Source organism: Macaca mulatta, chromosome 14 (genome assembly GCF_049350105.2).
Source record: "Macaca mulatta isolate MMU2019108-1 chromosome 14, T2T-MMU8v2.0, whole genome shotgun sequence".
Lineage (NCBI taxonomy): Eukaryota > Metazoa > Chordata > Mammalia > Primates > Cercopithecidae > Macaca > Macaca mulatta.
In genome coordinates, this window is record NC_133419.1 from 89,875,382 (window position 1) to 89,896,797 (window position 21,416).

Sequence of the window (21,416 nt, forward strand, 5' to 3'; positions counted from 1 at the left end):
CTGATTATTCACCCACATTTCAGAGGTGTCTGATCACCACGGGGATGCTTGCCTTGATCCTTCACCTTAGTGGCAAGTACCACTTTCCTGGGGGGCAAGTACCCCCAACCCCTTCTCTCCATGTCTCTACCTTCTCTTTTCTCTAGGCTTGCCTTCTTCACTATAGGCAACTTTCCACCCTTCATTCCTCCTTATTCTCTCTTAGCCTGTGTTCTCAAGAACTTAAAACCTCTTCAACTCATACTTGACCTAAAACCTAAATGCCTTATTTTCTTCTGCAATGCCGCCTGACCCCAAGGCAAACTCGATAATGATTCCAAATAGCCAGAAAATGGCACTTTAAATTTCTCCATCATATGAGATCTAGATAATTCTTGTTGTAAAATGGGCAAATGGTCTGAGGTGCCTGACATCCAGACATTCTTTTACATATCAGTCCCTCCCTAGTCTCTGTTCCCAGTGTGACCCATCCCAAATCCTTTTTTCCCTCCCACCTGTCCCCTCAGTCCCAACCCCAAGCATCACTGAGTCTTTTCCATCTTCCTTTTCTACTGACCCATTTGACCTCTCCCCTGCTCCCCAGACTGCTCCTCCTCAGGTCGCTCCCCACCAGGCTTAATCAGGCTCCAATTCTTCCTCAGTCTCCACTCCCCTACCCTATAATTCTTCTATCACCTCCCCTTCTCACACCCAGTGTGGCTTACAGTTTCATTCTATGACTAGCCCTCCCCCACCTGCCCAGTAATTTCCTCTTAAAGAGCTGGCTGGAGCTAAAAGCATAGTCAAGGTTAATGCTCCTTTTTCTTTATCCAGCCTCTCCCAAATCAGTTAGTGTTTAGGCTCTTTGTCATCAAATATAAAAACCCAGCTCAGTTCATGACCTGTTTGTCAACAACCCTTAGACACTTTACTGCCCTAGACCCAGAGGGGCCAGAAGGCCATCTTATTCTCAATATGCATTTTGTCACCCAGTCAGCTCCTGACCTTAAAAAAAAGTTTCAAAATTAGTATCAGGCCCTCAAACCCTACAACAGGAATTAAGCCACCTCACCTTCAAGGTATACGATAATAAAGAAGAGTTGTAATTACTTGCCTCTGCTATAAGAGAAACCCCAGCCATGTTTTCCAGCACACAAGAACTTCAAAATGCCTAAGCCACAGCAGTCAGGCATTCCTTCAGGACCTCCTCCCCCAGGATCTTGCTTCAAGTGCCAGAAATCTGGCCACTGGGCCAAAGAATACCTGCAGTCCACGATTCCTCCTAAGCCATGTCCCATCTGTGTGGGACCCACTGGAAATCAGACTGTCCAACTCGCCCAGCAGCCACTTCCAGAGCCCCTGGAACTCTGGCCCAAGGCCCTCTACCTGACTCCTTCCCAGGACTTCTCAGCTTAGGGGCTGAAGACTGACACTGCCTGATTTTTTTCTGAAGCCTCCTGGACCATCACAGATGCTTTGGGTAACTCTCACAGTGGAAAGTAAGTCCGTCCCCTTCTTGATCAATATGGAGGCTACCCAATCCACATTACCTTCTTTTCAAGGGCATGTTTCCCTTGCATCCATAAGTGTTGTGGGTACTGACGGCTAGGCTTCTAAACCTCTTAAAATTCCCCAACTCTGATGGCAACATGGACAACATTCTTTGATGCACTCCTTTTAGTTATCCCCACCTGCCCAGCTCTCTTATTAGGTTGAGACATTTTAACTAAATGATCTGCTTCCCTGACTATTCCTAGGCTATAGCCACACCTCATTGCCACCCTTTTCCCTAGTTCAAAGCCTCTTTCACGTCCTCCCCTTTTATCTCCCCACCTTAATCCACAAGTATAGGATACCACTACTCCCTCCTTGGCAACCGATCATGCACCCCTTACCAACCCATAAAAACCTAATCACTCTTAACCTGTTCAACACCAATATCCCATCCAACATCACACTTCAAAAGGATTAAAGCCTGTAATCACTCACCTGTTACAGCATGGCCTTTTAAAGCCTATAAACTCTCCTTACAATTCTCTATTTTACCTATCCAAAAAACCGGACGAGTCTTACAAGTTAGTTCAGGATCTGCGCCTTATCAACCAAATTGTTTTGCCTATCCACTCCATGGTGCCAAACCCACATACTCTCCTATCCTCAATACCTCTCTCCACAGCCCCTCCACAACCCATTATCCTGTTCTGGATCTCAAACATGCTTTCTTTACTATTCCTTTGCACCCTTCATCCCAGCCTCTCTTAGCTTACACTTGGACTGACCCTGACACCCATCAGGCTCAGCGAATTACCTGGGTTGTACTGCCACAAGGCTTCACGGACAGCCCCCATTACTTCAGTCAAGCCCAAATTTCTTCCTCATCCATTATCTATCTCGGCATAATTTTTCATGAAAACACACATACTCTCCCTGCTGATCATGCCTAGCTAATCTCCCAAACCCCAACCCCTTCTACTAAACAACAACTCCTTTCCTTCCTATGAATGGTTAGGTACCTCTGCCTTTGGATACTTAGTTTTACATCCTGACTAAGCCATTGTATAAACTTACAAAAGCAAACCTAGGTGACTCCATAGATCCTAAATCCTTTCCCCACTTCCAGTTCCATGCCTTAAAAAACAGCCCTAAAGCTGCTCTCACACTAGCTCTCCCTAACTCATTCCAACCCTTTTTCATTACATACAGTCAAATTACAGGGCTGTGCAGTCAGAATTCTTACACAAGAGCCAGGACTACACCTTGTAGCCTTTCTGTCTAAACTACTTGACCTTAACTGATTTAGGCTGCCCCCCACATTATTCCAGATACCACACCTGATTCCCATGACTGTATCTCTCTGATCCACCTGACATTCACTCCATTTCCCCATATTTCTTCTTTCCTGTTCCTCACCCTGATCACACTTGGTTTACCGATGGCAGTTCCACCGGGCCTAATTGCCACTCATTAGCAATGGCAGGCTATGCCATAGTATCTTCCACATCTATCCTTGAGGCTACTGCTCTGCCCCCTCCACTATGTCTCAGCAAGCTGAACTCATTACCTTAACTCGAGCCCTCACTCTTGCAAAGTGACTATGTGTCAATATCTATACTGACTCTAAATATGCCTTCCATATCCTGCACCACCATGCTGTTATATGAGCAGAAAGAATTTTCCTCATTAAACAAGGGTCCTCCATCCTTAATGCCTCTTTAATAAAACTTCTTCTCAAGGCTGCTTTACTTCCAAAGGGAGCTGGAGTCATTCACTGCAAGGGCCATCAAAAGGCATCAGATCCCATCACTCAGGGTAACGCTTACGCTGTTAAGGTAGCTTAAAAAGCAGCTAGCATTCCAATTTCTGTCTCTCATGGAAGTTTTTCTCCTTCTCATTGGTCACTCCCACCTACTTCCCAACTGAAACTTCCACCTATCGATCTCTTCCCACACAAGGCAAATGGTTCTTGGACCAAGGATCTCCTTCCAGCCTCATAGGTCCATTCTATTCTGTCATCATTTCATAACCTCTTCCATGTAAGTTACAAGCTGCTAGCCCACCTCTTAGAACCTCTCATTTCCTTTCCATCATGGAAATCTATCCTCAAGGAAATCACTTCTCAGTGTTCTATCTGCTATTTGACTACTCCTCAGGGATTGTTCAGGCCCTCTCCCTTCCCTACACATCAAGCTCAGGGATTTGTCCCTTCCCAGGACTGGCAAATTGACTTTACTCACATGCCCTGAGTCAGGAAACTAAAATACTTCTTTGTCTGTGTAGATACTTTCACTGGATGGGTAGAGGCTTTTCCCACAGGGCCTGAGAAGGCCATCATGGTCATTTCTTCCCTTCTGTCAGATGTAATTCCTTGGTTTGGCCTTCCCACCTCTATACAGTCTGATAATGGACTGGCCTTTATTAGTCAAATCACCCAAGCAGTTTCTCAGGCTCTTGGTATTCAGTGGAACCTTCATACTCCTTACTGTCCTCAGTCTTCAGGAAAAGTAAAATGGACTAATGGTCTTTTTAAAACACACCTCACTTAAAAAGGACTGGACAATACTTTTACCACTTGTCCTTCTCAGAATTCTGGTCTGTCCTTGGGATGCTACAGGATACAGCCCATTTGAGCTCCTGCAGGGATGCTCCTTTTTATTTGGCCCCAGTCTCATTCCAGACACCAGCCCAATTTGAACTGCACCCCAAAAACTTGTCATCCCTACTATCTTCTGACTAGTCATACTCCTATTCACCATTCTCAACTACTCAGAAATATTCTGCCCTTGTTTACACTGCCAGTTTACACTTTACCTTCAAACCATCATAACTGATATCTCCTGGTTTTACCTCAAACCGCCACCCTTAAGTCTCTCTTAAAGTGGATAGATGATCTTTGCTGACAGGGTACACTCCAATAATAATAAAGTGGACAGATTATCTTTGCTGACAGGGTACACTTCACCTTGATGAAGTCCTATTCTTTACTTTTATATGCACTCTTATTCTCGTTCCCATTCTTATGCCATCCTCTACCTCTCCCCAGCTATTTCTACCACACTATCAATCTCACTCACTCTCTCCTAGCCATTTCTAATCCTTCTTTAACAAACCATTGCTGGCTTTGCATTTCTCTTTCATCCCAAATTGCCAAGGACTTGACTTACTCACTACTAAAAAAAAAAAAAAAAAAAAAAAAAAGACTCTGTATTTTTAAACGAAAAGTGTTGTTTTTACCTAAATCAATCTGGCCTGCTGTATGATAACATTAAAAAAAAAACAAAAACAAAAAACTCAAGGATAGAGCCCAAATAACTCGCCAACCAAGCAAATAATTATGCTGAACCCCCTTGGGCACTCTAATTGGATGTCCTGGGTCCTCCCAATTCTTAGTCCTTTAATACCTGTTTTTCTCCTTCTCTTATTTGCATTTTGTGTCTTCCATTTAGTTTCTCAATTAATACAAAACCATATCCAGGCCATCACCAATCATTCTATATGACAAATGTTTCTTCTAACAACCCCACAATATCACCCCTTACCACAAAATCTTCCTTTAACTTAATCTCTCCCACTCTAGGTTCTCATGCCATCCCTAATTCCGCACAAAGCAGCCCTGAGAAATATTGTCCATTATCTCTCCTTACCACCCAAAAACTGTCACTGCCCAAACACTTTACCACTATTTCGTTTTGTTTTTCTTATTAATACAAGAAGACAAGAATGTCAGGCCTCTGAGCCCAAGCCTGCATGTGTACATCCAGATGGCCTGAAGTAACTGAAGAGTCACAAAAGAAGTTAAAATGACTGGTTCCTGCCTTAACTGATGACATTACCTTGTGAAATCCCTTCTCCTGGCCCAAAAGCTCCCCCACTGGGCACCCTGTGACCCCAGCCCCTGCCCACCAGAGAACAACCCCTTTTGACTGTAATTTTCCACTACCTACCCAAATCCTATAAAACAGCCCCATCCCTGTCTCCCTTTGCTGACTCTCTTTTCAGACTCAGCCCGCCTGCACCCAGGTGATTAAAAAGCTTTATTGTTCACACAAAGTCTGTTTGGTGGTCTCTTCACATGGACGCGCATGACAGTTTGTTCCTGAATAAAAATAATAACAGAAGAATAAAGAGGTATTCATGTAAACATCAATTAATTACTACTATTTAAAAGGCAGATTCTGCATTATTTCCATAATTGAGAATCCATGAAATTAGTATGAAATTAATGTCTACCTCAGCTAAATATGAAGATATGCTACATTTTGTAGTAAGCACTAGGTTTCATGCTTTCTTAAGTTAGGACTTTTTCCAATCATCTGTAATTTATACAGGTAAATTAGGTGAGTGCAAACCTTAATAAAGGATTTGATTTGGTAGATAGTCTTAAATTTGGTAATCACAGAGCACAGCTGGAAAATACTTGCAGACATCCATTACATAGTTGAAGAACAAAATGTTACATTCTACACAGGTTTTAAATCAATAAAGGTGTAAAGCGGGAGAAGAGTCAACAAATGGGTTCCGGCTATTGATTGTATTATTTTGGTTACTTTGGTCACCTCAACACTCTATGCTTTAGACTTCTCAAATGTAAATAAATTTGTAGTTTGGACAACAGATTTTTAAAGTTTAATTAGTGTAGATAAACTAGAATTTAGATTTACATCACATTTAATTTCTAGTTTTAAAAATGGAGAATTATCTCATAAAACATCCATGTTTTTAAAAGCTACTTAATGGACACTGTGTTGCACTGCTCAGACACTTTCCTTTCACACCCTCTGCCCAACTTCCAGAATCAACACACTCATTCACCATTCTTCCAGGTTCTGAAAAGGTTGCCTGGGAGGGCTCACTACTGAGACCTGCCCCAGGTATAGCTATCCACAGAACAAAGTTTCCTTGCCTATGTCTAAGTGCCTCACTCTGGAGGTATCTCAAATCCAATGACTGGTCAATTGGGGGTTACAAAGGTTTGGCCCCCTGGCTTCAAGACAGAACCACTGTAAGGTATCATTTCATCTGCAGAGTTCCCATCAGATCTTCTGGGACCTCTATGGACTTGTATCACATAGTTCAAGTTCTGCCTTGCGTTTTTAGTTAATCGTTATTGATTGTTGTCCTAAGCATACTTCCCAACAAATCTGCTGTATGCAATATGCCTGCCAGCCTGTTTCCAAGGAAACCTAACCTAAAACATCATTCATCCTTGAGGCTAGAAGACCATAAAAGGCAAATAAGTCATCAGTCCCCCCAAATGACTGTTTCTAAACCAATCTGTCGCCAAAGCTTAGTCAGTTACTACATACTGAAAAATGAGACAAAAAATCTTAATTTAATCCATGTCTTTGGTCCCTCAGTCATTATCTGAAACAGCCATAACTAAATCCATTTATGGAGAGTTTACTATATTCCAAGCACCACACATACCACTTAACTATATGTTTTTGATTAATATTCAGAGTAACTCCATGGAAAAGTTGCTATCATTAACTACATTTTCATAAAGAAGTAAACCAAAGATTAAGTATGTTAATTTTCATCTCCACGGTCATAATATTAGAAAGTAGAGCATACAGGTCTCCATCCCAAGCTGTAGTATTCCAGAATCCACAATCTGATACTACACAAGGTCCTGTAATTTTCATCAATCTTGGCAGCAAACGTGTGTGAGGTTTTACCATGAGAAAATATGAGTGTATTGGCCGGGCGCGGTGGCTCAAGCCTGTAATCCCAGCACGTTGGGAGGCCCAGACGGGCGGATCACAAGGTCAGGAGATCGAGACCATCCTGGCTAACACGGTGAAACCCCGTCTCTACTAAAAAAAAAAAAAAAATACAAAAAAAACTAGCCGGGCGAGGTGGCGGGCGCCTGTGAATGGCGTGAACCTGGGAGGCGGAGCTTGCAGTGAGCTGAGATCCGGCCACAGCACTCCAGCCTGGGCGACAGAGCGAGACTCAGTCTCAAAAAAAAAAAAAAAAAAAAAAGAGAAAATATGAGTGTACCACAGCAAGAAACAATCACAATTTCCTTGGAAAACCCATCAAATTAGGATATCGTTCTTGTGTAGGGAAGTCAATGTCATGTATGAAAACTAGTGAAGCATTTTAAATAATCAAAACTCCAATCTTTGCCTTCCTAATAAATCAGTGCTTCAAGCTTAGCTTTACCTTGACAGAAATAGTATTTCTGTGTCCTGTCTTTGGTACTTTGAACTTGTACTTTCACTGTGAAAAACTTAAACTCCATCTTAAAAAGTGAGCTAAAACTCAAACTACTGAATTTGTAATAGCTGTATATATTATCAGTTTGATTCTTTCTAACTGGCACAGTATATGAAAATAAGTATTAGACTTTTTAAAATAGGGGGATTTATTCAAATGTCACCACTTCACAATATTAGAAGAGTTTAGTAGTATGGACAATCCAAAGCTTTCACATTACTATAGAAAACACATATATGTGTTTTCAATAAACCTCAGTTCTAAATGGTAATTTTAAACTTACTTTTGTTTTCTGACACCAGCAACATAGATGTCCAAAAATAAGAAAAGTGTTAGAAATATGAAAGTCCTCAGCATGGATGGATAGTGTGGCAGAAGAGACACAGTGCAGAACAGTTAATAACACGCCTTCAGCCAGACAGGTCTGTGTTTATATCTCACCTCTACCTTAACTAAATGTTTGACTTTGGGCATGCTATTTAGTCTCTCTGAGCCACATTCTTTTCTGCATCACCGAGTTAACAATACATGTCTCATAGGCATATAGTAAGAATTAAATAATATAATATTTGCAAAAGCTGTGAAAGAACCTCTTAGGCACTTAATTAGTAGGTGCTATTATCTTTGACAAAGATGTGATACTCACTTTTTAGTGGGAATCACCATATGGGAAATTGCTTTGTTTTACTTCAAGGGAACTCTTAAGACAACTGTGCAGTGAAAATGTTTGAAAGCATGCATTTTACATTTCTAAGTGCCAAATAGAAGTAATTGGACAAAGAAGGAAATGGCAGGAAAAGACTGTAAATTACCATAATAGCATAATGTAAAATTTAGCTTAGAAATATTTGCCTTACTCAAATTCATGTCTAGGCAGCAGCAAGGTTTGCCTATTTTCCACTTATGAAAACAAAAACTCCCTTGGGGGATAGTACAAATGAGCGAGCTTGTAACCTCCCAAATCTGGGAAAGCTATAAACCATTTCCTAAGCGTACATGATAAACAGATGGTCTGATAAAAATAATTTCTTTGCCTTAAAATTTTATTTAAAGTCAATTATTGTAACAATTTAAAATATCTATGAGATAGAGTGGTTTTAAGAAAACAGTATTTAGAATTGAGATTTAATAAGGCATAAGTAAAACATACAAAAACTGATGTTTAAAATATGAATGAATGTGAATGCAAAAGCTAACCTTGTAAAGTCAAGGTCTATTTCAATCTACAAGGTGCTAGGTGAATCTAAGAAATATTGACAGCATTTGTCAGATATGCACAGAATTAGGAGTAAGTAATTTTCCATTATTGTTTGCGCTGAGAATAAGGGAGGTGAGGTGAAAAATGATTTTGTCATAGACCAGATATAATACACAAATTGTGTCTATTTGTCTCTGGTGGTTCTTTCTAAAGACCTTTGCCATAGATACATTTTCCCCTCTGCTTTTGTTAGAGAGAAATAAGCACCATGACCTCAAAGATTAGACTTTAATTAAATACTCTATTCTGACTCAGTCTACTCCAAATGAGAGCCACTTTGGAAATACGTATTTCTCCTTTCTTCTTTATCCCTTCAAATTTCCTTTTCTGTAATTGCACCCTGTAAGGAAGAGTGTGCTATAAAGAGATGGGGGAAGGAGGATCTATCCACAAAGCATCTTTCAAGCTAGGTCCTGAACTCTGTATTAGTTGGTTTTTACTCTTTCAACAGATATGCATTGACTATGTGCCAGATATTGTGTTATGAATTCATCTTTCAAAGGGCTTTCAAAGGGCTCATGAGCTTATGGTCTATGGTCTAAACAGATAATAATTAAACAAATAATTTAATGATTGGTGTTGAAGAGTGCACATGGGTTGCTCACAAAAGGAAAGGTCAGGAAACTTAATCTAATAGGGAGGGTCAGTGAAGCCTGCTCAGCAGAAGTGATATGAAGATGAGATGTGAAGGACGAGTAAGAGTTTCCAGAGAACTCAAAGAGAATGGGTGGAGTTTAAGGTGTGAATACGTGGAATAAAATGAGGTTGGTTCCCAGGGTGAGACCAAAAAGTGGGAAGATGAGAAAGCATTCACTTAACGAGTGAACAAAATTTAATGGGATTGGTGGCATGGGGTGGCTCATGCCTATAATACCAGCACTTTGGGAGGCTGAGGCAGGAGGACGGCTTGAGGCTAGGAGTTTGAGATTAGCCTGGGCAACATAGAGAGGCCCTATCTCTATAATTTTTTTTTTTTTAATTTAGCCAGACATGGTGACATGTGCCTGTAGTCCCAACTACTCAGGAAGCTAAGCCCGGGGGTCCAAGCTGCAGTGAACCATGATCACACCACTGCTCTCCAGCTTGGGTGACAGAGGCAGACCTTGTCTCAAAAAAAAAAAAAAAAAAAAAAAAAGGAAGAAAAAAAATTAATGAGATTATATATTAAAGAACTCCTCAAAACCACTAATACATTAGTAGGCACTATGCATATTAAACTATATATTAAGCAGCATTTCCCACTGAATAATCCCTTTCCTTCCCTTCCCCTTCCCTTTCCCTTCCCCTTCCTTTCCCTTCCCCTTCCCTTCCTCACATGCCCCCTCCCCTCTATCTGTGATAATTTTCAGAGAACAATCTTTTTTTGAAAGAATGGAAGAAGTGGTCTCCAATAACCTGCTTTACTACAATTATCCCTTTCTCCTCTCTGTCATTTTGGTAAAAGATTCTTACAGAACCAGAAGAAATAAGGCAATTTTTTTCTTAAATGAAAAAGTAAGAAAAGAAAAACTATGATGGATATAGACTGTAGACATCCAACTTCTTTATCTTCATCTCTTGCACTTCTGAACCTGAATCTTCTGAAACAAGCCTGCAGTGGACTGAGAGCCTTCATACTGAGGGCTCCCTGGGCCACCTCAAGAGTCAAGGCCCAGGGTGAGATGTCGTTTTCCTGTAGGAGGCAACCCACAGGGAGGCTCCAGAGTCACATATAACTAATGGAGCTTCCTTGAGGTGAGGAAAAGCTCTCTTGTCTTTTCCATCAACCCAAACATTATTATTTGCCAAAGTGGTCACTAAATTAATATTTGCTCTCCAAGAACAATGTACTGGGGAAGAAAACAAACTTTGAGATTCCACAGGGGAAGAAAACAAACCTTTCATTTATATGACAAAAATATCAAGTACTTGAGGGTATCCTCATGTCATTTTAATTATTGATGAACTTGTTAGATCTTTATACTGCTATCCCATTTTTCCTTTTGATTCATATCCAACTGTTATTTGGGCACTGATGACAGTGAATGTGAAAAAAAATGAATTCTGAATTTTAAAAGTAATCAAATTCTCTTTCAAAGGTCTACATCACATGAAAGATTCAGGAGCTCGTGGTAACCAAAATAATTTTCATGGAATTCTAAAAAGGATTCTAGTTGAGTAAGCAAAATATGTTTTTAGATAATGATGTTTATATGAGTACTTTAGCAGAATCCTCATAACAGAGACCATTTGAAAATGAGCTGTTCTCACTGATACGATTGGTCAAAACAGAAGCTAAGCACTCCCATCCCTCAAATTCTCTATTGTGCTTAAATTCTTTCTCACAGTGGCTGCTAAAACAACATCCTGAAGCCCTTTAGAACTGGAAGCTATTTTGGACAACTATTAACCTAATGTGGTGGTTGACAACTGTAGGTAATTTTGCCCCTCAAAAGGCATCTGGCTACATTTGGAGACACTTTTGGTAGTCACAGTAGGGACTATTGGTTTCTAGTGGGTTAAGACTAAAGATGCTGCAAAACATCCTATAATACACAGGACAAAATCCCATCAAAGAATTATCTGATCCAAAATGTCAATACTGCCATGATTGAAAAATCCTGATCTAGCACAAAAATTCTTGCAAACACTTTTGTGAGATAGCTCTTCATAATTTCTAGACTGGTCTCATTGTTATAAATCTCTTTATTATGTTAAATAAAAATGTATTCTCCTAAAACTTTCTGCCTATTGGGATCCCAAAGGAAAAGAAAACATCAAACCCTTCACCCACATGACAGATTTTCAGATAACTGAGACTACTTTCATATTCCCAGTTTCTCATTTTCAAGTTGAAAAGCCACATGCTCATGTCTTGTACTTGCTTCTCAAAAAAAAAAAAAGTGTAATTTCAGAAATAAAAGCAATAACCAAGTTAAAACCAGGTCTTTTAAGATTATGAATGTAATAATAATATCTGTATTACCAAGTATTGACCACTAATGATGTGCCAAGGGTTTTATACACATTATTTCATAAACCAATATTGACAATATCAAAGATGCCCCTCTAGGTAAGAATCACTAGCACTGTTTTGCAGATGATGAAACTGAGCCTTAGCAAGGTTGAGAGATACACTCACAGACACAGAAGTAACAAGTGAGGGAGCTGGAACTGAATTCTAAAGTTCTTGCCCTTTGTGTGAATAGTTATGACTATTTTATTTCACATATAATTCAGTTTCCCTTTCTTAACCGTCTCCTACCACCAGTTCGTTTTCTCTTGTTTGTACCTACATTCCCTTCTCTCCTTTTCCTTTCTTCCCATCTTTGCCTCAAGCTGGCCACAGGGCTGTCACATCTGTTAACATAAACACCTCTTAAGAAGCAGGCCAGGCCACAGAAGGGACTTACTTAAAGCTCTTCCAGCTCTACACACTACTTCTTTTGTATTTTCCTTTTGCCTTGTGAAACGGGCCTGGGCCTGCTGAAAGAAATTAGATCTAGAAGCCTCTCTTCAGTGTGAACATAGGTGAAAAATTCTTTGATATACTGTTTTCAGATAGCAAAAAGGTTTTCAGTGATAGAGTATATACCAAAAAGTAAACTAACCTCTATATTTTTTATGAATACATAAGGGTTCATTATACTATTCTTTCTACATTTTTAAGTTGAAAAATAGTTTAAAAAACAACAAAATAACTCTCGCTGCTCTGTACTTGCATTCAGCAACTAATTTCTTTTCTTATTCCATATTTTCTATTTAATGTTATGGTGAAGAAATGACTTTCAAAATAAAGTTGTCAACACAAGGGAAGGTTAATTTCTAAAGTAAAATTTTTTTATTATTATACTTTAAGTTCTAGGGTACACGTGCACAACGTGCAGGTTTGTTACATATGTATACATGTGCCATGTTGGTTTGCTGAACTGATTAACTTGTCATTTACATTAGGTTTTCTCCTAATGCTATCCCTCCCCCATCCTCCCACCCCACGACAGGCCCTGGTGTATGATGTTCCCCACCTTGTGTCCAAGTGTTCTCATTGTTCAATTCCCACCTATAAGTGAGAATATGTGGTGTTTGCTTTTCTGTCTTGTGATAGTTTGCTCAGAATGATGGTTTCCACCTTCATCCATGTCCCTAAAAAGGACAGGAACTCATCCTTTTTTATGGCTACATAGTATTCCATGGTGTATATGTGCCACATTTCCTTAATCCAGTCTATCATTGATGGACATTTGGATTGGTTCCAAGTCTTTGCTATTGCGAATTGTGCCGCAATAAACATATGTGTTCATGTGCCTTTAGAGTAGCATGATTTGTAATCCTTTGGGTATATACCCAGTAATGGGATTGCTGGATCAAATGGTATTTCGAGTTCTAGATCCTTGAGGAATCACCATACTGTCTCCCACAATGGTTGAAGTAGTTTACACTTCCACCAACAGTGTAAAAGTGTTCCTATTTCTCCACATCCTCTCCAGCATCAGCTGTTTCCTGACTTTTTAATTATATCATTCTAACAAGTGTGAGATGCTATCTCATTGTGGTTTTGATTTGCATTTCTCTGATGACCAGTGATGATGAGCATTTTTTCATGTGTCTGTTGGCTGCATAAATGTCTTCTTTTGAGAAGTGTCTGTTCATATGCTTTGCCCACTTGGGGTTGTTTGATTTTTTTCCTGTAAATTTGTTTAAGTTCTTTGTAGATTCTCGTTATTAGCCTTTTGTCAGATGGGTAGATTGTAAAAATTTTCTTCCATTCTGTAGGTTGCCTGTTCACTCTGATGGTGGTTTCTTTTGCCATGCAAAGCTCTTTACTTTAATTAGATCCCATTTGTCAATTTTGGCTGTTGTTGCCATTACTTTTGGTGTTTTAGTCATGAAGTCCTTGCTCATGCCTATGGCCTGAATGGCATTGCCTAGGTTTTCTCCTAGGGTTTTTATGGTTTTAGGTCTAACATTTAAGACTGTAATACATCCTGAATTAATTTTTGTATAAGGTGTAAGGAAGGGATCCAGTTTCAGCTTTCTACAAATGACTAGCCAGTTTTCCCAGCACCATTTATTAAATAGGGAATCCATTCCCCATTTCTTGTTTTTGCCAAGTTTGTCAAAGATCAGATGGTTGTAGATGTGTGGTGTTATTTATGAGGCCTCTGTTCTATTCCATAGGTCTATATCTCTGTTTTGGTACCAGTACCACGCTGTTTTGGTTACTGTAGCCTGGTAGTATAGTTTGAAGTCAGGTAGCGTGATGCCTCCAGCTTTGTTCTTTTTGCTTAGGATTGTCTTGGCAATACAGGCTCTTTTATGGCTCCATATGAACTTAAGTAGCTTTTTTTCAATTCTGTGAAGAAAGTCATAGTTAGCTTGATGGGGATGGCATTGAATCTATAAATTACCTTGGGAAGTATGGCCATTTTCATGATATTGATTCTTCCTATCCATGAGCATGGAATCTTCTTCCATTTGTTCGTGCCCTCTCTTATTTCGTTGAGCAGTGGTTTTGTAGTTCTCTTTGAAGAGGTCCTTCACATCTGTTGTAAGTTGGATTCCTAGGTATTTTATTTTCTTTGTACCAACTGTGAATGGGAGTTCACTCATGATTCGGCTTGCTGTTTGTCTGTAATTGGTGTATAGGAATGGTTGTGATTTTTGCCCATGGATTCTGTATCCTGAGACTTTTCTGGAGTTGCTTATCAGCTTAAGGCGATTTTGAGCTGAGATGATGGGCTTTTCTCAATATACAATCATGTCATCTGCAAAAAGGGACAATTTGACTTTCTCTTTTCCTAATTGAATACCTTTAAATACCCCAATTAAAAGACACAGACTGGCAAACTGGATAAAGAGTCAAGACCGATCAGTGTGCTGTATTCAGGAAACCCATCTCACGTGCAGAGATGCACATGAGCTCAAAATAAAGGGATGGAGGAAGATCTACCAAGCAAATGGAAAGAAAAAAAAAAAAAAGCAAGCAGTTGCAATCCTAGTCTCTGATAAAACAGACTTTAAACCAACAAAGATCTAGAGTGACAAAGAAGGTCATTACATAATGATAAAGAGATCAATGCAACAAGAAGAGCTAAGTATTCTAAATATATATGCACCCAATACAAGTGCACCCAGATTCATAAAGCAAGTCCTTAGAGACCTACATAGACAGACTCCCATACGATAATAGTGGGAGACTTTAACACCCCACTGTCAATATTAGAGAGATCAATGAGATAGAAGGTTAACAAGTATATTCTGGAATTGAACTCAGCTCTGCACCAACTGGACCTAATAGGTATCTACAGAACTCTCCACCCCAAATCAACAGAATATACATTCTTCTCACACCACATCACACTTGGAAGTAAAGCACTCCTCAGCAAATGTGTAAGAACAGAAATCACAACAAATTGTCTCTCAGACCACAGCGCAATCAAACTAGAATTTAGGATTAAAAAACTCACTCAAAACTGCTCAACTACATGGAAACTGAATAACCTGCTCCTGGATGACTTCTGGGTAAATAATGAAATGAAGGCAGAAATAAAGATGTTATTTGAAACCAATGAGAACAAAGACACAACATATCAGAATCTCTGGGACACATTTAAAGTAGTGTGTAAAGGGAAATTTATAGCACTAAATGCCCACAAGAGAAAGCAGGAAAGATCTAAAATTGACATTCTAACATCACAATTAGAAGAACTAGAGAAGCAAAAGCAAACAAATTCAAAAACTAGCAGAAGGCAAGAAATAACTAAGATCAGAGCAGAACTGAAGGAGACGGAGACACAAAAAACCCTTCAAAAAATCAATGAATGCAGGAGCTGTTTTTTTTTTTTTTTAAAGATCAACAAAATTGATAGATGACTAGCAAGACTAATAAAGAACAAAAGAAGAAGAATCAAATAGATGCAATAAAAAATGATAAAGGGGGTATCACCACTGATCCCACAGAAATACAAATTACCATCAGAGAATACTATAAACACCGCTATGCAAATAAACTAGAAAATCTAGAAGACATGGATAAATTCCTGGACACATACACCCTCCCAAGACTAAACCAGGAAGAAGTTGAATCTCTGAATAGACCAATAACAGGCTCTGAAATTGAGGCAATAATTAATAGCTTACCAACCAAAAAAAAGTGCAGGACTAGATGGATTCACAGCCAAATTCTACCAGAGGTACAAAGAGGAGCTGGTACCATTCCTTCTGAAACTATTCCAATCAATAGAAAAAGAGGGAATCCCCCCTAACTCATTTTATGAGGCCAGCATCATCCTGATACCAAAGCCTGGCAGAGACACAACAAAAAAGGAGAATTTTAGACCAATATCGCTGATGAACATTGATGCGAAAATCCTCAATAAATTACTGGCAAACTGAATCCAGCAGCACATCAAAAAGCTTATCCACCAAAATCAAGTCGGCTTAATCCCTGGGATGCATGGCTGGTTCTACATATGCAAATCAGTAAACATAATCCATCACAGAAACAGAACCAAAGACAAAAACCACTTGATTATCTCAATAGACACAGAAAAGGTCTTTGACAAAATTCAACAGCCCTTCATGCTAAAAACTCTCAATAAACTAGGTATTGATGGAACCTATCTCAAAATAATAAAAGCTATTTATGACAAAACCACAGCCAATATCATACTGAATGGGCAAAAACTGGAAGCATTCCCTTTGAAAACTGGCACAAGACAGTCATGCCCTCTCTCACCACTCCTATTCAACGTAGTGTTGGAAGTTCTGGCCAGGGCAATCTGAAGTAAATTTCTTATGAACCCAGGATTAGGCCAAATTTCTTAAATTATTTAAGTAAAGACAAACTTACTTGTATATTTTCTCCCTTTTCAATTATTCCCTTCTATTTTCATGTTACCAATTTCATATATATGGGATGTATAGATGCAGACAGATGGGAACATGTTTTACAACATATATATAATAGTTTTGCTATCTTTCTTAGGTATACATTTAAACATGTGGTCTCTGTTCTCAATTATATTTCTTAGAAATTGAATAAAGTCCAAATATCCATCATCAATGAGAATATTAAATAAATTACAGTATTTTCCTACTGTGGAATATTATACAGTCATTAACATGAATGAGACATGTACAGTAATATGGGAAGATGTCCGTCATGTGTAGTCAAGTGCTAGGAGCCAGTTACAAAACAATATGATCCAGCAAACAAATGTTAGAAACTCATGTATGCAGAAGCATATGGGAAAATATCTGGAAAGATATATGTCAAACTATAGAGAAAAGGATTGGGAAGTGGGGAACAATTTTTTTAAGTCTCTATTTTATTTTATATCTGTGAATTGTCTAAATATTTATAATGAGTTCATGTTATTTTTATAATAGTATTAAATGATATGCTGATTAGCTAATCACCTTTGATGGTCTCTATTATTTAGCTAGATGCTCCCCACCCACATGCCATTATTTACTCTATTTGATTTTTCTAATTTTACTTCCCATTCTCTCTCCCATTACACTAGATTTACCTTTTCTAAACACTGACTGTTTCGTTTAATGCTTCCACCTCAACCCAGAGTATCTGTATTTCCCCTAAATTGCATCTCTAAAGAAAACTGTGCAAATATTAGATTTCCATATACATTAAAATACTCTATAAAAGGAGAAAAGTAAATATTCAAGAAATTATATATATCTATATATAGACAAATATAGATATATATAGACAGATATATATATTTCTTTTTTGAGACAATGTCTCACTGTCTTGCCCAGGCTGGAGAGCAGTGGTGTGATCAAGGCTCAGTGAAACCTCAAACACGGGAGATCAAGCAATCCTCCTGCCTCAGCCTTCCTAGTAGGTGGGACTACAGGTGTGTACCACCACACCTGGCTTTTTTTTTTTTTTTTAATTTACTGTAGAGATGAGGTCTCCTTATGTTGCTCAGGCTGATCTTGAAATCCTGGGCTCAAGTGGTCTTCCTGCCTTGACCTCCCAAAGTGCTGAGATTATAGGCACGAGTCACTGTGCTTGGCCTACATTTTGAATCAACAAGCTTTAATATGCTTTAATTCATTACTTCCTGAAATGTAAGGTGCCAAAAAATAATAAAGAATAGTTACCAAGTTCTTGAGCAGATAACTATTTTCCTTGTAAAAAGATGGCTTACTTAAACATCAAGAATACTATGATAGCCTTGAATACCTTTTAGAATGAGATAGGACCCACAAAAAAAGAAAAAGATGCATAGCACCCTACAAATGTGAAAAAGCAAGAGATACATTTCTTACCATTGTGAGGGTAAATGGATGATTTTCTAATGCAGATACACTGGGACAATGTAGAATAATATACTAAAAAGCAACAAAGAGATAAGTTTTAAATGACCAATTAAGAATTTCAACTATCTCAATGATGCTATGTTTGCTAAATTCCAAAAATTACATAAGGATAAAGGCTATTTAAAAAGTTACTGACCACTGACTCACCTGACCAGGTCTTGCTTTAAAATTTTCTTTGACCATTCGGATTTCCATGACATCTGAGGGATGACTTATGACTGAAATGATGGTGACTGGCTTATTGCTCCGGATATACCTGTAAAGTCTTTCGGCACAGTACAGGCACAAAGGTCCAGAAATCCAAAGCCAAGTCTAAGATAAATTTTTGAAAATATACTTCAAGAAATACTCATAATGTAGAAATTTACACCCGGCCCAATTGCTTATTGCATACATTACGGTAGTAGTATTTTAATTTGTATTTTAAATAAGAAAACATAATAAATGAATAAAAAATAATAGATGCTCACTATCATTCAAACAAATAAAAGTATAAAACAAAACAGAAAGTAATACCAAGACCCTACCCTCAATGTCATGCTCTGGATGTAACTACCATGAACAAATAAGTGTATATTCTTTCCTATACCTATATACAGATATATTACATATCTGTAGGCATAGAAACAATATATTTAATAAAAGAATAAAGGGGAGTTAACAATCTCAGATGAACCTGGGGATAATTTTAGAAATAAAGTAACTGTCTGAAGTTTATTAAATAAGAAAACCCTAGATTTTTAATGTACATAAAATACATGCATAAGATACATACATATAATATGTATACATATGTTAAACATGTATAGCATATGTGTTTAAAAATGCACTATTCTAGGCATGTTGTTTACCACTTACTTCTATATAATAAGAACATAAAATAATATTTATAATTTGGAAACCATGACAATTTTGAATATGTGCTGCATGGTTAACCCTGTTCCCAGGATACGTGCAAACTTTGGGAAGTGCAGAAGCCTGTGGGGCTTACCGTTCTCCTAAAATTACACACTTTATCTCTCACATCCCTTTGAGGCCTCCAACTAAAACTTGTCTTAATGGTCACTTTTTCAAGTCTCACTTTAGTTTTTTCAAATCTTCCTTCTTTCATGCAGACAGATCATGCCTCTTCTGCATATAATAACATTTAGCTCCACACTGTGTTATGAGTAGCATTGCAAGACAAGGTCTGCAATGTAGTAGCCTCGTACCTTTGAGACAATCACTTACCCTTTGAGTATCAGGTCCTATGTGAGCAAAACGGGAGTCACCATACCTGCCCTGTCTAATATTTGTGAATATTATGTGAAACTCAGAAAAGTTCTGAAAATTATAGAGGCTAATAGAGATCTAGAGGATTATTATTAATAATAACAAACACAAGACTAATACACTATTCCAAAGTCATCTACAAATTCATTCTACCTTTTGACTTCTCTTTCTTCTCTTCCTAATAGAGACATTTGACATCACTGTTTCCTACTTCTACTTTTTATGAAGAATAAATGGTGTAATTTGCATGGGGGCAGTTCCCACAGGCACAGAGGAAGATAAGGGCCCTTATTGAACTAATTGCTGAATACTTATGCACATTTACCAGGAGCAGGCATATTAGTCAAAGACCTGGGTTTACGTGCTTGCTCTGCCACTTACTAGTTTGGAGACTTTGATCAAGGTAAACACAATTTCTTCATCAGAAAATCGAGGATGATATTAATTACTTCAAATAGTCATTGTGAATATTGTAAGAAACATTCTGTATGTCTAATAAATGTTCTGTATTAGGCATACAGGACATTTTAGCACAATCCCTAGCAGATAATATTAAGCATTCAATAAATTGATTTTGCTATTTACTATTTACAATATTATACACAATATTATAATACAATAAAATAATAATTTGTGGTAGTAGTAGTAGATTTTTTTTACTACTATTTTTATTATTCAATCAGCTTCTCTCAACTGATGGGAAAAATATTTGTCATCTCTTGACTGCAAGCACCAATGCTGTTGTATGCAAAGGTCATATGGTCAGTTAAGTAGAAATGTTATATATCCTCTAATATCATAGATCTTTTGCATTGAACTGTCAGGTACCTGTAATGGAATAATAGGTACTAACTTACTATTGAAACATCCTGAAGTATCCTATTAGGCATGAATATATAGCTTGAAAAACACGTTTATATGTGATGTTGATAAGTCAAATGGAAACAAACTTTGTGGAGATCAAACACAAAATTAATCTGACCTGTGGAAAATTAGCTTGGAATCTGGGCTCTTCCATACAAATCTTCACAAATGTGTTCTGGGTAAACTCTTCTGGTTTTGAAAATTCTTCAGGGAAAGGTTCATGAAAATGTTCTGGGAAATATTCTGGTAAGGAAATATTCTGAGAGCTGGTTCGGTTAAGACTGATGCAGCCGGGAGGGTGGGTATCTAAATTAGTTTGATACTTCAGCAGCCCTCTAAAATTAAATTTAAAACAAACAAACAGAGAAATAAAAAGATTTGAGATCAGGGGACACGGTAAAAGAAAATAACGTTTTTCTTTTTTTTTTTTTTCCGAACTTTACACAGCTTTTATCTAAAAAGTGTTGCTTATGTATTATGTTAAGGAGAAATTGAAAAATCTTAAAACATTTTAAGAAATTCTTTTCTACAGGACCAAAACAAAAATGTTGGCCCTGCAAATAAATGCTATAAATATATGGTAGAGAAGAATACATGCAGTCTCTCCAAGCATTACTGAATTTGACAGCCTTTACTTCAAGACTATTAGGCATTCATACAATCGCGTACAAGCTTTCACTTCAATAAACGGTATAATGATGAATATTTTGCTAGATCTCCAAACATAAGGGAAAAATACAGGGATCATATTTAACTTGGCCAAGCCTGGATAAAACAAGACTTGCTTATTTGCAGAGAAATGTTAAACAGAAATAACTGGAACTCGAAGTTTGTCTCTCTTATGGTCTGAAAATAATGTATATACGGCAATCAGTCCCTAAATCTGCTCACTTTTCAATTTCTCCATAGACAGAACCACATAAAAAGTTCAAAATGATAAATCATGCAGGAGAACCCACACCATAAAAATCTTATTCTGATTGTTTATTATTTTGTT

General features: G+C 38.0%; 1 protein-coding gene across 6 annotated transcripts in view; it reads right to left on the minus strand.

The window, feature by feature from the left end:
* The window catches only part of NOX4 (NADPH oxidase 4), a 170,725-nt gene that overhangs the window by 56,015 nt on the left and 93,294 nt on the right, over positions 1 to 21,416 (minus strand). For all 6 annotated transcript variants that reach the window (XM_001105331.5, XM_001105410.5, XM_002799737.4 and 3 more), the window contains 3 exons: positions 20,538 to 20,754; positions 18,431 to 18,595; positions 18,233 to 18,295 (listed from right to left, as the gene is read on the minus strand). In XM_001105331.5, the coding sequence (XP_001105331.1) occupies positions 18,233 to 18,295; positions 18,431 to 18,595; positions 20,538 to 20,754 (445 nt within the window). The remainder of the gene's footprint in view (positions 1 to 18,232; positions 18,296 to 18,430; positions 18,596 to 20,537; positions 20,755 to 21,416) is intronic.